At 43.4% G+C, this 15,922-nt stretch overlaps 1 protein-coding gene across 2 annotated transcripts; it reads right to left on the reverse strand.

Moving 5' to 3' along the window:
• Positions 1-221: 221 nt before the first annotated feature.
• LOC147417481 (putative plastidic glucose transporter 2) lies at positions 222-10,656 on the reverse strand. Of its 2 annotated transcripts, XM_086507552.1 has the most exons (8): positions 10,520-10,656; positions 10,151-10,157; positions 9,950-9,990; positions 9,665-9,708; positions 9,567-9,582; positions 9,389-9,482; positions 2,084-2,192; positions 892-1,988 (listed from the first exon to the last, which is right to left on the reverse strand). In XM_086507552.1, exons 1-8 carry the CDS (start codon positions 10,654-10,656, stop codon positions 1,807-1,809), a joined length of 630 nt encoding a protein of 209 aa, XP_086363678.1. In that variant the 3' UTR covers positions 892-1,806. The 2 variants fall into 2 exon arrangements, 1 of the variants encoding a protein (XP_086363678.1); XR_015187356.1 differs by lacking the exons at positions 892-1,988; positions 2,084-2,192; positions 10,520-10,656 and adding exons at positions 222-312; positions 826-870 and having other exon boundaries at positions 9,567-9,708; positions 10,151-10,284.
• Positions 10,657-15,922: the final 5,266 nt, after the last annotated feature.

Raw genomic sequence — 15,922 nt, forward strand, 5'->3', positions numbered from 1 at the left:
AGACTTAATGGGTGGACACATAATTTAATTTTTGTAGTGTAAAAATCACTTAAAAGAAAACCCTATAATACCAGTGATGGCGCAGACTGTCGAAGGCCAACAATGCTCAAGGCGTGCCATACAGGCCGATTCAAGGCTTGCTGATATGTTGAAAAATCACCACAAGGCCAAGGCAAAGCTTCTGCTTCTGGTTACGGCCGAAACCATGCAGGTCGACAGTTGCGTGTTCCCCTCTGCAAGCGGCTGCTTCCGCGCCATGCTGATTCAAGCTGAGACCCACCGAGCTCTGATACCATGTGTTGAGGTCTTTAGCTATGGAAGCATGGCAAAATGTTATGGTGCAGCAGAGAGAGAGAGAGAGAGAGAGAGAGAGAGAGAGAGAGAGAGAGAGAGAGAGAGTCAGCTTGAAGAACACACGCTACCCCTTCTCTAATTAAGTTGTCTTTACATATATATCTTTTTGTGAAATGCTATCAACCATTCTTTGACGCATGCAAACTCCACTAAGAACTCATGTTACCTGCATGCAATAGGAGTAATTCCCATGAGCTAGACACGATTACCCGGCTTGCTACCCAACATCTCTTTCTCTCTCACTTGTTAGAGGTCAGAGCATTTGTGGCAGTGTTGTAGGTTGCTTCTTTGTGTGTGTGTGTGTGTGTGTGTGTGTGTGTGTGTGTGCACGCATGCGGGCATTAAGGCTGATATTGATTCCCTTAAGAAAAGTGCACGTATGATTACAGTTTATGAGAATCCGTGGAGCTTAGCAATTGCATGCATTGCATATTCAGATGTTTGGTATGGTTGAAGGCACATACTAATTACCTGAGCAATGATGATCTTGTCAAGCGAACCAAAGCTTTCATGCTCCTGACACAGAACATAGCAAAAGAAGTTATGGGAACTTATTAATTATTAGTTATGTACATGTGAGCACAATGAAATACACATGCACATACGTGAAAACATTCATTACTATCCTATTGTTTCTAAAGAATCTTGAAGGTTGTAATGTTGTTTGCATGGATGAATTCGTATGCATGCACACACATTGATGAATAATAGCGCCTAGGCACAGTGAGTTCCAAAACTCACACGAAGAATTGAAAGTTGCTTTCTCATGCTTCCTGTTTCAAGGTTACAGAAAGTCAATCTTTCAATTTTCAATGCTGCCTATTTCACCCTTTATTTAGTGAGTGCTAGTTTTGAAACTCACGGTGGGAAATCCTTGTAAGGAGGTAAAGCATGCATAAGTGCACACTCCTACTAGTATGAACAAAAGTGTTAGCCTACATTAGTTCAAGCTGCAATAATACAAGCAAAGTATGAATACATGTTGAGACATGCATGCGCACACACAGATGCTTTAAGCACTCTTATTGTTCACACATCAACCTGCACTTTTATTGGTATTGTGAGTTGATGACACACCAAGTAGGAGTAATGCCTAAGTTTTTGGTTTTCAGGATGGATAGTGTGGTAGCATAAATGGAAGAGGTGCAATGAATATAATTTTTCCACCACAAAGATTGAAGTATTTGGGGTTCTTAGAAATTCAATTCTTTGTCACAATACATGATTTTGGTATGTATTTGCAATTTTTTATACTATTTTATGTGGATCACCATATAGAAAATTAAGAGACATCTCGGTAGGTGGAGCATCTAAAAAATTTTGGTGCATCTTCTGGCTGTGGTATGTACTCCCTGGATGGGCGACACGTGGCTAATGGATTAGGGTTAGGGGTGAATGCTTTCGTTATTAAGCTACGTGGATGTGCTCTGTCAGTAGCGCATCGAATGCGCGTTACTGAGGTGAGCTCGTTTTCGGTGTTGAATGGGAGAGGAGTCTGTGCCCGGTTATGCGCTGGGTGGGTGTTAATGAGGTTAAGCTAACACTCAAATGAAGACTTACCATGCCTGTGAAGCTCCAAATCAAGAGCTTTCTCCTACCTTGCCTATCCATAAGACATGCTGCTACGCAAGAGGCTACATGAAGTCCATGAAGGAGAATCTGATTAGAGATTACACAGAGAAAATGTGCATTCACTATAAGCTTCTAAAAAATCTCAACCACAACTTACCGAAGAGGTTCACAATGCCAACAGAAGCACTAGCAACCAGGTCTGAAGCTATTCCTGCATTTCTAAATACCGTTGATGAAAAATAAAATACAGCATTGATCCCTGCCAGCTGTTGAAAAGCAAACAATGCAGCTCCAATTACCACCACTAAGGATACAAAAGAAACCAAATCAGCCCTTTATGCAAATGTCTAATCACTTCTCAATTCTTGACATCCATAACCTCAGTCATATACACAATCCACAGAAAATATAGTTATGATGTAATTCATTGAAAGTACCACCTTTCCTATACCGGCCTGTCAGAAGCTTCTTGAAAGTGGCTTGCTCGTCCTCCTCATAACTCTCACTCCGTATAAGTTCAGAAAGAGCTATTTTGATATAGGCTCCTCCCCAAAGTTTTTCGATCTCACGTTCAGCATCTGTAAGCCTTGATTTCACTACAACATAAGACCCAGCTTTCGACGTACCGTACCTTTCCAGGCGCTTTTCGACGTGCATACTGCTCGTTGATATACGAATCGATACAAACGTGAAAATACATGTGGCAATGCATGTCAAAAGCTAGATGTTCCACGTGTATGTCGACGAAAAAAATTTGGAAAAAAAAAATCAAATTCGCGCTTAGCGGTCACTTTCGTCTACGAGCGCGCGCACAGAGAGAGAGGAGAGAGAGAGAGAGAGAGAGAGAGAGAGAGAGAGAGAGAGAGAGAGAGAGAGAGAGAGAGAGAGAGGGAGATGTGTGTGTGTAGGAAATTAAAGAGAGAAAGAGAGAGAAATGTGTGTGTGTGTGTGTGTGTGTAAGAAATTAAAGAGAGAGAGAGAGAGAGAGAGAGAGAGGAGAGAGAGAGAGAGGGAGATGTGTGTGTGTAGGAAATTAAAGAGAGAAAGAGAGAGAAATGTGTGTGTGTGTGTGTGTGTAAAAAATTAAAGAGAGAGAGAGAGAGAGAGAGAGAGAGAGAGGTGTGTGTGTGTGTGTGTGGAGGAAATTAAAGAGAGAGAGAGAGAGAGAGAGAGAGAGAGAGAGAGAGAGAGAAATAGAGAATGAGAGATAGATCGAGGGAAATAGAGAGAGAGAGAGAGAGAGAGAGAGAGAGAGAGAGATAGAGAGTGATATATATATATATATATATATATATATATATATATATATATATATATATATATATATATATATATATATATATAGAGAGAGAGAGAGAGAGAGAGAGAGAGAGAGAGAGAGAGAGAGAGAGAGAGTGATATATATATATATATATATATATAGAGAGAGAGAGAGAGAGAGAGAGAGAGAGAGAGAGGGGGGGGGGAAATAGAGAGAGAGGGGGGGGAATAGAGAAATAGAGAGAGAGAGAGAGAGAGAGAGAGAGAGAGAGAGAGATAGGGAAGTAGAGAGAGAAAGAGAGATAGAGATAGGAAAAGAGAGAGAGAGAGAGAGAGAGAGAGAGAGAGATAGGAAAATAGAGAGAGAGAGAGAGAGAGAGAGAGAGAGAGAGAGAGAGAAAGAGAGATAGGGTACGTAGAGAGAGAGAGAGAGAGAGAGAGAATTAACTAGAGATAGCTACGGAGATGGATAGAGAGAGAGTAGTAGATAGAGAAAGTCGGCGTGAAAGAGTTAGCTTGGTTGACCAATGTGTGAAAAGGACAGAAACTCTCTCTATCTCTCTCTCCCTCTACAAGAAACTATAGAACTAAAAGAGACAAAGGGGTTTTGTCCGCTACATGCATTGTCATGTACACTTGGGAGAGCACGTATGTGTGTACCCATATAGGATTTGACCAATAAAGACGAGATTTTGACCTGGTGGTCCTGATCTCCGTATACTTCTGAACGGAGGTGCACAGAGATCGAGCAAGGGCCAAGGCTAGAGAATGCGAGGTAGTTTACATTGTGAGGAGTATGTATATTAACATTCATAATCATTGTAGATGACAACGTCATCAACTAACATGGAGGAAAAGATTGCATGTTCGTGCACGCTCTGCAAATATCAAATCCTGTGCAAGCGTAGGATATGTAATGAGCATGTGCACAAGTACGGAGAGTCTGCTAGAGAAATCGTACAGAATCTACGATACGACTCCTATGGAATGGACATTGATTTTGGCGATATAACACCTACATCTGAGAGAGAAAGAAAAAGGATTATTCGTGAAAGTCCGACCAATCTAGAGCCAAGGATGGAAGTAGAAGAGGGCTTACAGACAGAAGACGACGGCATGGAGGAGATGCTGGATGCCTTCTTCCAGACAAGCGAGAAGAACGCTAACGAAATAGCACCAGAAGATGTACGCCTCTCTCCTGAAAACATGTTGAGAAAGTTGGTACGTCAACAATCTATAAAGGCGTCAAAATATATGTGCTTCGTACTTGTCTGTCATTTTTGAATCTGCAGTCAGTGTACGGGTGGTCAGATGCAAGCGTCATTGCTTTGTTTAGGTACGTAACTTACAAAAGAGATTTTCCAATTGCAACGGTGACGTGCTTGGAGAGCTTTTAATTTAATGTGGCTTAAACAGCTTGTTGCGGGAGCAACTTCTCCCGACTGGCAATAAAATGTCCCCCTTCAGGCCAGACGTAAAGCGACTATTGACCTCAGTTGGCTTTGACTACAACAAGATTCATGCATGTCCAAATGATTGCATTCTTTTTCGCAATGAATTCGCAGATTGTCTGTTGTGTCCTAAGTGAGGAGTAATGCGCTACAAACAAAATGCGATTAACGAGTCAGTGCCAGCTAAAGTGTTGCGACATTTTCCTATTATACCGAGGATAAAAAGCATGTTTCGTTGTGGTTCCATTGCAAAGTTGATGCGGTGGCATTCTACGAATAGATCCACTGACGCAGCATTTAGGGTGTCCGCTGATTCAAAGGTTTGGAGGCACATTGAAGATACATAACCACATTTTAAGAGTGAACCGCGCAATTTGCGTTTGGGCATGACAATTGATGGAGTCAATCCATTTGGCTTGAGAAGCTCGTCATGGAGTACTTGGCCTGTGTGCCTTGTCAATTACAAGCTCCCATCGTGGCTTGCCAACAAGAAGAATCATTTGATATTAAACTTGATTGTGCCTGGTAAGTTCAAGGCAAAAAACATGGATGTTTATCTAGCACCACTAGTTAACGAGCTCCAGGAGTTATGGCATGGGATCGACATAGCAGATGCGGTTAAACCAGCAGAACAACAGCATGTAAAGATCCATAGACTTCTTATGTGGACTATGCATGATTGGCCAGGATACGGCGAAGCTTCTGGTAATGGTGGATGATTTACAAAATTCTCGTTATTCGCAAGCATTTTGTGTAGTACTAAATCATGCTTTAATATATGCAGAGCTTACAGCTTCGGGATACAATGCATGTCCAATTTGCGGGCCGTCTTTGGATGTGCGTTATTCTGCCTCGCTTCGAAAGACAATTTATCAAGGCTACCATCGTTATCTTCCAGATGGCCATCACTTGCGCGAAGGTCAGCTTGGTCGCGTCGAATGTCGTCCTATGCATGTACAAGAGTAGCGTCGCCGATGGGAGCAACATGAGGGGCAACTTGTTCCAAGAATGAAACGTTTGTTCATTCTCCATACGTTGTCGTACTGGAGTGATCTACTAATTAACCATTTGCTAGATCCAATGCATATATTCAAAAATGTGGGAGAGCTTCTCTAGAAGACAATCATAGGAATGAAAGACAAACGAGCTTCACGAGATGATTTGCAATCAGTTGGAAAGATGCCAGAGCTCTGGCCTTTCACCAATGCAGCAGGCCAAACAAAGCTTCCAATAGCACCATGGATATTGCTAAAAAACGAGGAACGACAAGTCAAAAGGGTGATTTCAGAGTTCAGGACGCCAACAGGATGCATGCGATGTCTCAAGACAACATTTACACGTGATGATCAACTGTCAGGACTGAAATCGCACGACTGGCATAAGTTCTTGCAATTTATTCTTCCAATTGCGATCAAGGGGTGTTTAACGGAGAAAGTGCAATCCTACATATACAAGATTTCATAGCTAGTGCGGTGAATCTCTTCCAACGAGATACGAGAGGATTCCATTGCAGTCGCAAGGACTAACTCCATTGAGACAGCTTACATGATTGAGAAGTATCTACCCAAGGTTGTAAGATACGTAGTATTCGGTACGTGTTCGGTACGTACTGTACATTTTACCGTATGGATTGGGCCATAAGATACGTAAAATTCGTAGTATATTTTTTAAAAGTTAAAAATACAAAGAATTTCTAATTTATATACAACCTATCTAGTTTAAATACACTGCATACTACTTAAACATAGCCACAACTTTCAAAAAACACTTAAAATCACTCCACAAGTTAAGTAACCGCTAGATAACTCTGCAATACAATTAACGCACACTTCAAAGTTGAATACAAAACTTACGATCTTTCGCGAGGTCAGGACTCTAGAGTGCCTCCTTGCAGACTCCAAACACAAAGGGAGGGAGGGAGAAAGAAGCTTATCGGTGGCGGCAAATCTTTCCTTGGTCTCTATGCAGACACTGTGCAGAGACTCTGTTCTACTCTCTAGTTCTCTGTTGTGATAATAACCAGTATAGGATAGGTGGACTTATTAAAGGCCTCACCCAACCAGTCCGACCACGGGGAATAGGCACTGTCGATTAACAAAAAAATTCTGAGGTTTGTTTTTTTCCCATTGGGTACGTACGGAATCGTACGGTACGTACGGACGTACCATACGGTATGGAACCATACCGTACGTACGTACGAAAACAACCTTGTAACTATCCACGAGCTGCCTAACTATCCAAATGCACTTGCTCGTCCATGTAGTAGATGAGGTTGCAATAGCAGGTACAGTCCTTAGCCGTTGGATGTTCTTTCTAGAGCGGTTCATAAAAACACTTAAGGATTTTGTTCGCCAAAAAGCGCGTCCAGAGGGAGCATGACAGAAGGATAGCTGGTGCAAGAGTCTTATTTTAACGACCGAATATCTATCCGTTTTTGATCCAGAAATGCCTCGACTATGGAGCAATGAGGAGGATGCACAATTGGTGGAGAGGAGCCGCAGGGACAAGGGGTGCCGAAGAAAATGGACGACGTCATACGAGAAAAGATCATGAAGTTCTGTATATTAAATTTAGAGCCGAGACAAAAATGGCTTGAAAGATTCATGCATGTCCAAACAAGATTCATGCATGTCCAAATGATTGCATTCTTTTACTTTCTTTGGGCAGGACTTTAGTATGGCAGACCAGTATCCAGCTCCTGCTTCTATGAATGCGGATGCATTTATGGACTTCATCACACGGATGACACCCAGTCAGATGGTAGATGCGTCTCAGTATTGAATAGCCAGAGGCACGGGTACCACACCTCCGGGCTTCACACCCGAGAGTCCGACGCCTATGGGAGGGACGCCTATGGGGGGAGGGACGCCTATTGGAGGGGGACCGCGTATGGATACGATGCCTGCGAGGTCTCCCATCTCAATCGCTTCGACACGTAGAGGTACGACAGAGATGGATACGTCATCATTTTCGCAGCACAGACGCACTCGCCGATCTCGACGATAGTAAGGTGGAGGTGGTGGTTGGTGTAGAGGAGGGTCCACATATGCTTCAATATCTGTTCGCTCACGATCCTTGTCCTACCCAAGCATACCTCTCGACACATCTCTTAGCACACCTCGGACACCTTGGGGACACACGAACAGATGGACAGGTTGACAAGGATAGAGTCGAGACTGAAATGAAACAGCAGATTCGTCACCTCGCGGAGCTGCAGTTTTCGACCACCATTATGACGCCTTGATCTGATCAGGAACGTAGCAAAGTTAATTATATAGTAGAAACCATCATGAGAGAGTATCAGCTTGCTCCGGATTCAGAGGAGCTTCAGAGGAGGGGGATCACGAGTATTACACGGGACACCATGAAACATCGTCCAGATGCAGCTCGTCGGGCTTTAAAGACCAGTTTGTCGAAGCCTCCGAACATCTCATACGATACATGACAGCAAATCAGAGAGGATGAGCACATAGCAAACATACAGTTCAGACAGCAGCGTTAAGCCACGGAGGTACAACGGATGACCAAGAGCACATCTCATCTAGGCAGCAAAGGCTTCGACACCTTTCGCTATGAGTTTGTGAGTTTCTAATTCAATTCTAACTATAGCGTTTTTTTCATAACGCGATGAATCATAAATTCTTAATTACTTTGATTTTTGTATAAATGCAGAATCTTACAATGCATCGAATCCCAACACGCCAGGAGGAAACAAATGGATATCGGAGAGGCATTTATGAAGTATTGAATGATCTTGTTGTCGCAGGAGAGCCTGTAGACTGCGAGACCTTAAAATCTCGCTAATCGATTGAGGTGAGACGTTAATATGTGTAAGTTGATTTAATTAATTAAATATATGTGAAGTAATATCATATTAATTTTATGACTTGTTCTTTTATGTGCAGGTTGTGATGCGGAATCATAATGGATTTCTATATATATTTTGTGAGACAGACACATCTCTGTGTTTTTTTTATATATAACCATTGTTATGGTTATTGTTTAAACATGGTTATGATTATTGTTTTGTTTATGGTTATGTTTAATTTTATGATTATGGTTATGGTTATCGTTATGATTTTGATTAATATGATTATGGTTATGATTTTGCACAAAATTCGTTATATATGAAGATTGTTATGGTTATGGTTTTAATTTTGTTATGGTTTTGAACAAAGTTCGTTTCATTTCTTCCATCAAATTATGCCTTAAATCTCATGTGAGATCTTACATGGATATCATGTGGGAGGCGTATACATATGAATTTTTTAAAGTTTAGGTTAAAACGAAAAGAACTCTGCTTAAATTTCTGCGAGAGCACGGTTAATTTTGGTGTTGCTCGCTTTCTGGGACAGAAGACAGGCAGTCTGGCTGTGGCTGTGTCCATCTTTTTACTGGGCACAGGCCAAGGTACCTGTCCTCTGCCCAAGAAAAAAAAATTCTGATATAGTCGTCAAAATACGCGTCAATAAGAACGTCGAAATACGCCTCGAAAACATATCCTTTCGACACAGATATCGACGGATATTTCGACAGTTTCACAGGGACGAATATTTCGACCCACTTTTCGACATCTTGCGTCAAAATCTGCGTCGAAGGCACCTTTTTTTATTGTAGTGTTTCTAATAAACATCAAAATGCCGAAACAAACAACATGATCAATTATAATAATTGACAATATGATCCACAAATCAGAGACCCTGTGAATGCTCAAACATTCTTGTTAGCAGGAGTCTCAAAAAATTACATACCTTGAAAAGCCATCGAAGACTCTCAGAACAGAACTCCATTCCAAAAGCAAGGAGTAGTGCCTGCACTATAGATAGCCAGAAACATTTTCTCCACCTGCAATCGACAAAATTATCAATACAGCTTATCTTTAATGATAAGCTATTGAGAACTGGGCTTCAAAATTCTGTGACAACCTACCACCCAAGGATAGTTGCTATTGATAAACCAGCAACCAAGGCACCAAGAATACCAATGCATGTTGCAATCTGGCCAAGGCTACCATAAGTGCCACGTACAGCGGTTGGCGAAATCTACAAAAGGCCCCGAGTACCACGACAACCTACCAAAAAACTTTCAAACATGCGTATTACTTTCTAAAAGTTCAAAATATTAACCTCTGAAATGTAAAGAGCAATAACTGGTCCAGATATGCAAAGCCCCAATCCAATCAAGAGACGACCAAAGATCATCATGCTCAAATCCGATGCAGTAGCACTGCATGATGTGGTAACCAAAGACACTGCTTTTGAGGCCTTAAATTCTCATATGCCCCAACAACATTTTAGAAAGCCGGCACTTACCTCAACAAGAGGATCCTAAGACACTGACAAGGACGAGAAACCTGCAAAGAGAAGCAAATGGCGCAATGTACGCGCACAAATCAAGAAGCAAACAACGCAGACAGATGCACAGTACAATCGAAGCTACGGTAGAGAAAGAAAACAACGTTGTTGATGAAAAGCTAACGGTCGATGAGCAAAAAAATGGAGAGAAGGAAAAACCTCGCATCTGCACCGTCATAGATGCACAGAAGGCATCGATGGTAGAGTACTAGAGTAGGTCACCTTGATCATCACGGGAGTCGCGCGAAGGCAATCGTCTGTACATGGCTTCCAGGATGTGGCGGAGAGTGAAGCGAGAAAGTCTCCACCAGCACAAAGCGTTTTCGAAAAGTGAGGCGCACGTGGCAGAATCTGGCACGTTCATTTATTTTACGTGGCAAACTGAGTACATCTCAGCAGGTAAAGCCACTTGTCGCTGTCTTGTTACTTCGTTAGCATAGAAGGCAAAATCGCAAATTTGGAAGCACGTTTGTCTATGTGGTTGGCATTTGCAAGCTTTTTTTAACGCGGGCAAAAAAAAGCACCTACACAGGCATCTTGAGGGCATGCGGCTCCAAGCAGAATCCAGGTGCAAATCCAGGGTCCTCTGGCTCTATTTGCCTACGGCTGCCTCCACCCTGTCTAGTCTTTAATCTAGTCTTAGCCTCACATGCGATGGTCCTCATACTCAAAATGCTGCTAAGCAGCTCTCTGTTGCAGAGTGCAACTCCTTGAATTGAGGCACGTCTCGACCCAGCAGTAGGGCAGCAACAACTCAAAGAGAATTCATGATGAGATCGTGTGCTGGGCGGTGCTTTGATCGAATTATGTATGTCAAATGTGAGACTCTCACGAAAGCACAAAAAGTTCTTGATGGGTATCCTTTCCGTGATTATCTTTGCAGGGTGGATAAAATATCTTGTAAAGCATCACCAGTATATTGTAAGTCAAAGGCTGTTTAAAAAAGATGTCATACTTGGCACTGTCTCGGTCGATATGTATGCCACATGTGGTGCGCTTGAGAAAGCACAAAAAGTGCTTGAGGAGCTTTCTATCCGGAATGTCATCTCTTGGATTGCAATGATTGCGGGATGTGCGCAACAAGAGCAGGACCAAAAAGCTCTAGGCTGTTTTCAGCGGATGCAAAGCAAGCTCTCTCTATATCCCCATGTAAGGATCACTTGGAATGATGTCTCTTGGAATGCATTGGTCACGGGGTACGCACAACAGGAGCAGGGCCAGAAAGCTCTAGGCTGTTTTCAGCTTCCTATCAAGAGTGTGGACTCTTGGAATGTAGTGCTAAGCATCTCCTTGAATCTAAGCAGCTCTCTGTTGCAGAGTGCAACTCCTTGAATTGAGGCACGTCTCGACCCAGTAGTAGGGCAGCAACAACTCAAAGAGAATTCATGACGAGATCGTGTGCTCGGCGGCGCTTTGATCGAATATGTATGTCAAATGTGAGACTCTCACGAAAGCACAAAAAGTTCTTGATGGGTATCCTTTCCGTGATTATCTTTGCGGGGTGGATAAAATATCTTGTAAGCATCACCGGTATATTGTAAGTCAGAGGCTGTTTAAAAAAGATATCATACTTGGCACTGTCTAGGTCGATATGTATGCCACATGTGGTGCGCTTGAGCAAGCACAAAAAGTGCTTGAGGAGCTTCCTGTCCGGAATGTCGTCTCTTGGATTGCAATGATTGCGGGATGTGCGCAACAAGAGCAGGACCAAAAATCTCTAGGATGTTTTCAGCGAATGCCAAGCAAGCTCTCTCTATATCCCCATGTAAGGATCACTTGGAATGATGTCTCTTGGAATGCACTGGTCACGCAATACGCACAACAGGAGCAGGGCAAGAAAGCTCTAGGCTGTTTTCAGCTTCCTATCAAGAGTGTGGACTCTTGGAATGTAGTGCTAAGCAGCTCCTTGAATCTAAGCAGCTCTCTGTTGCAGAGTGCAACTCCTTGAATTGAGGCACGTCTCGACCCAGTAGTAGGGCAGCAACAACTCAAAGAGAATTCATGACGAGATCGTGTGCTCGGCGGCGCTTTGATCGAATATGTATGTCAAATGTGAGACTCTCACGAAAGCACAAAAAGTTCTTGATGGGTATCCTTTCCGTGATTATCTTTGCGGGGTGGATAAAATATCTTGTAAGCATCACCGGTATATTGTAAGTCAGAGGCTGTTTAAAAAAGATGTCATACTTGGCACTGTCTTGGTCGATATGTATGCCACATGTGGTGCACTTGAGAAAGCACAAAAAGTGCTTGAGGAGCTTCCTGTCTGGAATGTCGTCTCTTGGATTGCAATGATTGCGGGATGTGCGCAACAAGAGCAGCACCAAAAAGCTCTAGGATGTTTTCAGCTGATGCAAAGCAAGCTCTCTCTATATCCCCATGTAAGGATCACTTGGAATGATGTCTCTTGGAATGCATTGGTCACGGGATACGCACAACAAGAGCAGTCCAAGAAAGCTCTAGGCTGTTTTCAACTTCCTACCAAGAGTGTGGACTCTTTGAATGTAGTGCTAAGCAGCTCCTTGAATCTACGCAGCTCTTTGTTGCAGAGTGCAACTCCTTGAATTGAGGCACGTCTCGACCCAGCAGTAGGGCAGCAACAACTCGAAGAGAATTCATAATGAGATCGTGTGCTCGGCGGTGCTTTAATCGAATATGTATGTCAAATGTGAGACTCTCACAAAAGCACAAAAAGTTCTTGATGGGTATCCTTTCTGTGATTATCTTTGCGGGGTGGATAAAATATCTTGTAAGCATCACCGGTATATTGTCAATCAGAGGCTCTTTAAAAAGATGTCATACTTGGCACTGTCTTGGTCGATATGTATGCCACATGTGGTGCGCTTGAGAAAGCACAAAAAGTGCTTGAGGAGCTTCCTGTCCGGAATGTCGCCTCTTGGATTGCAATGATTGCGGGATGTGCGCAACAAGAGCAACACCAAAAAGCTCTAGGATGTTTTCAGCGGATGCAAAGCAAGCTCTCTCTATATCCCCATGTAAGGATCACTTGGAATGATGTCTGTTGGAATGCATTGGTCACGGGATACGCACAACAGGAGCACGGCCAGAAAGCTCTAGGCTATTTTTAGCTTCCTATCTAGAGTGTGGACTCTTGGAATGTAGTGCTTGCAGGATTTTCTGCACAAGAGAAAGCTCTAGTCTGTTTTCAGCAGATGTGAAGCAAGGGCCTCTCTCCAGATGCAATCACCTACGCATGTATCTTGAAGGCATGTGGCCCTATGCAAGATGTTGATATGGGCACAAGAATTCACAATTATATTGTGAGTCAGAGGCTGTTGAAAAAAGATGTCGTGCTTGGCACTGTCTTGGTCGATGTTATATACCAAATGTGGTGCGCTTGAGAAAGCACAAAAAGTGCTTGAAGAGCTTCATGTCTAGAATATCGTCTCTAGGATATCTATGCTCGATATGTATGCCGAATGTGGTGCCCTCACTAAAGCACGTAAAGCATCCTTTTTAGGATGTCTCTTGTAGCGCTTTGATTGCAGGATGAAAGAGACTTTGATGCAAGCATAGGCGATTGCATGGGGAGAGAGACCCTCAGTTTCCTCCAGTATCATGTTTGTTTCGAGCAGTTGTTTTCAGCGGATGCAGAGCGAGGGCCTCTCTCTAGATGCAATCACATACGTGTGCATCTTGAAAGCAAACAAGACGCTAGTTTGGGCTTAAAAATTCACTCTGATATTGTTAGTAAGGGGCTGTTGCAATAAACTGCCATGCTTGGCAATGCCTTGGTCGATATGTATGCCAGATGTGGTGCTCCTGTGCGGAATGTCGTCTTTTGGAACGCATTGATTGCAAGATATTCCCAACAACGGTCGGGCCAGCAAGCTCTAGACTGTTTTTAGCAGGTGCAAAGCGAAGGCCTTTCTCTAGACGCACGCTGTCACCTATGTGTGCATCTTGCAGGCATGTTGCTCTATGCAAATTGCTCTCGAAAAGAGATGGTGTGCTTGGCACTGCCTTGGTCAATATGTATGACAAATGTGGGACACTTCAGCAAGGGTTGTTTATAAAACTTGTTGTGCTTGGGAATGCCTTGGTCGATACATATGCTGAATGCGGTGCACTTCAGAAAGCACAAAACGAGCTTGAGGAGCTTCTTGCCCCAATGCATTGATTGTGGGATAAACGCATTAGGATCCCGGGCCAGAAATCTCTCGGCTATTTTCAGAGGATCCGAAGCGAGGGCCTCTCTCCAAAAACAATCACATTCGCGTGCATCTTGAAGCCACATGTGTGTACGCAAGATGCCAACATGGGCTTAAAATTTCACTCTGATATTGTTAATCAGGGGTTGTGGCAGAAACCTGCTGGACCTAGCAATGCCTTGGTTGATATGTACGCCAAATGTGGTGCTCCTAGTGCGGGATGTGGTCTTTTGGAATGCACTGATTGCAAGATATGTCCGAAAAAGGCCGGGCCACAAAGCTATGGGTTGTTTTGAACAGGTGCGATTCGCGAAGCGAGGGCCTTTATCCAGATGCTATCACCTACGTATGCATCTTGCAGGCATGTGGCTCGATGCAACATGCTCTATAAAAGAGATCGCGTGCTTGGCATTGCCTTCATTGATACATACACCAAATGTGGGACACTTCAGCTAGGGCTTTTTCAAAAAGTTATCCTGCTTGGCAATGCCTTGGTCGATATGTATGTTGAATGTAGTGCACTTCAGAAAGCACAAAACGTGCTTGCGGAGCTTCTACTCCCAAATGTTGTCTCCTGCAGTGCATTGATTGCGGGAATGTATGCCAAATGTGGGGCACTTCAGATACGGCTGTTTCAAAAAATTGCCGTGCTTGGGATATGTTCTTACGCAAGACTGTCATATGGGTAAGAGAATTCACAATCAACTAGCGCTGCTTGGCAACGTGTTGGTCCATATGTATGTCAAATGTGGTGCCATCATGGAAACATGAAATGTCTTTATAGGCATTCTCTTCACTTGAAACGCGTTGTCTGTAGAATACGCCTAAAACGTGCTTGAGGAGCTTCCTGTCTCGAGTGTCGTCTCTTGGAGTGTATTGATTGCGGGATACATGCAACGGGAGCAGGGCCAGAAAGCTCTTGGCTATTTTCAGTGGATCCAAAGGGAGGGCCTCTCTCAGATGCAATCACATAAGCGTGCATCTTGTAGGCATGTTGCTGCACGCAAGATGCCGACATGCGCTTATAAATTCACTCTGATATTGTTAGTCAGGGGCTGTTGCAAAACTTTCCATGCTTGGAAATGCCTTGGTCGAGACATATGCTAAATCTGGTGCACTTCAAAAAGCACAAAACGTGACTGTGGATCTTCCTGTCCCAAATGCCATCTCTCGGAGTGCATTGATTGCTAGATACGTGCAACAGGAGCAGGGCCAGAAAGCTCTCAGTTGTTTTCAGTGGATGCAGAGCGAGGGCCTCTCTCTATATGCAATCACATAAGCGTACATCTTGAAGGGACACAAGACGCTGTTGTGGGCTTAAAAATTCACTCCGATATTGGTAGTAAGGGGATGTTGAAAAAAACTGCCATGCTTGGCAATGCCTTGGTCGATATCTATGCCAGATGTGGTGCTCTTGTACGGGATGCCGTCTTTTGGAACGTACAGATTGCAGGATATGCCCAACAACAGCGGGCTGGCAAGCTCTGGGCTGTTTTCAGCAGGTGCAAAGCGAGGGCCTTTCAAGTTTCTCCAGACGCTATCAACTACGTGTGCATCTTGCAGGCATGTGGCTCTATGCAAATTGCTCTCAAAAAGAGATGGCGTGCTTGGCAATGCCTCCATCAATATGTATGCCAAATGTGGGACACTTCAGCAAGGGTTGTTCATAAAAATTGTCGTGCTTGGCAATACCTTGGTTGATACGTATGCTAAGTGTGGTGCACTTCAAAAAGCACAAAACGAGCTTGAGGAGCTTCAT

This window comes from Adiantum capillus-veneris, chromosome 30, assembly GCF_014529385.1.
Source record: "Adiantum capillus-veneris isolate H3 chromosome 30, ASM1452938v2, whole genome shotgun sequence".
NCBI lineage: Eukaryota > Viridiplantae > Streptophyta > Polypodiopsida > Polypodiales > Pteridaceae > Adiantum > Adiantum capillus-veneris.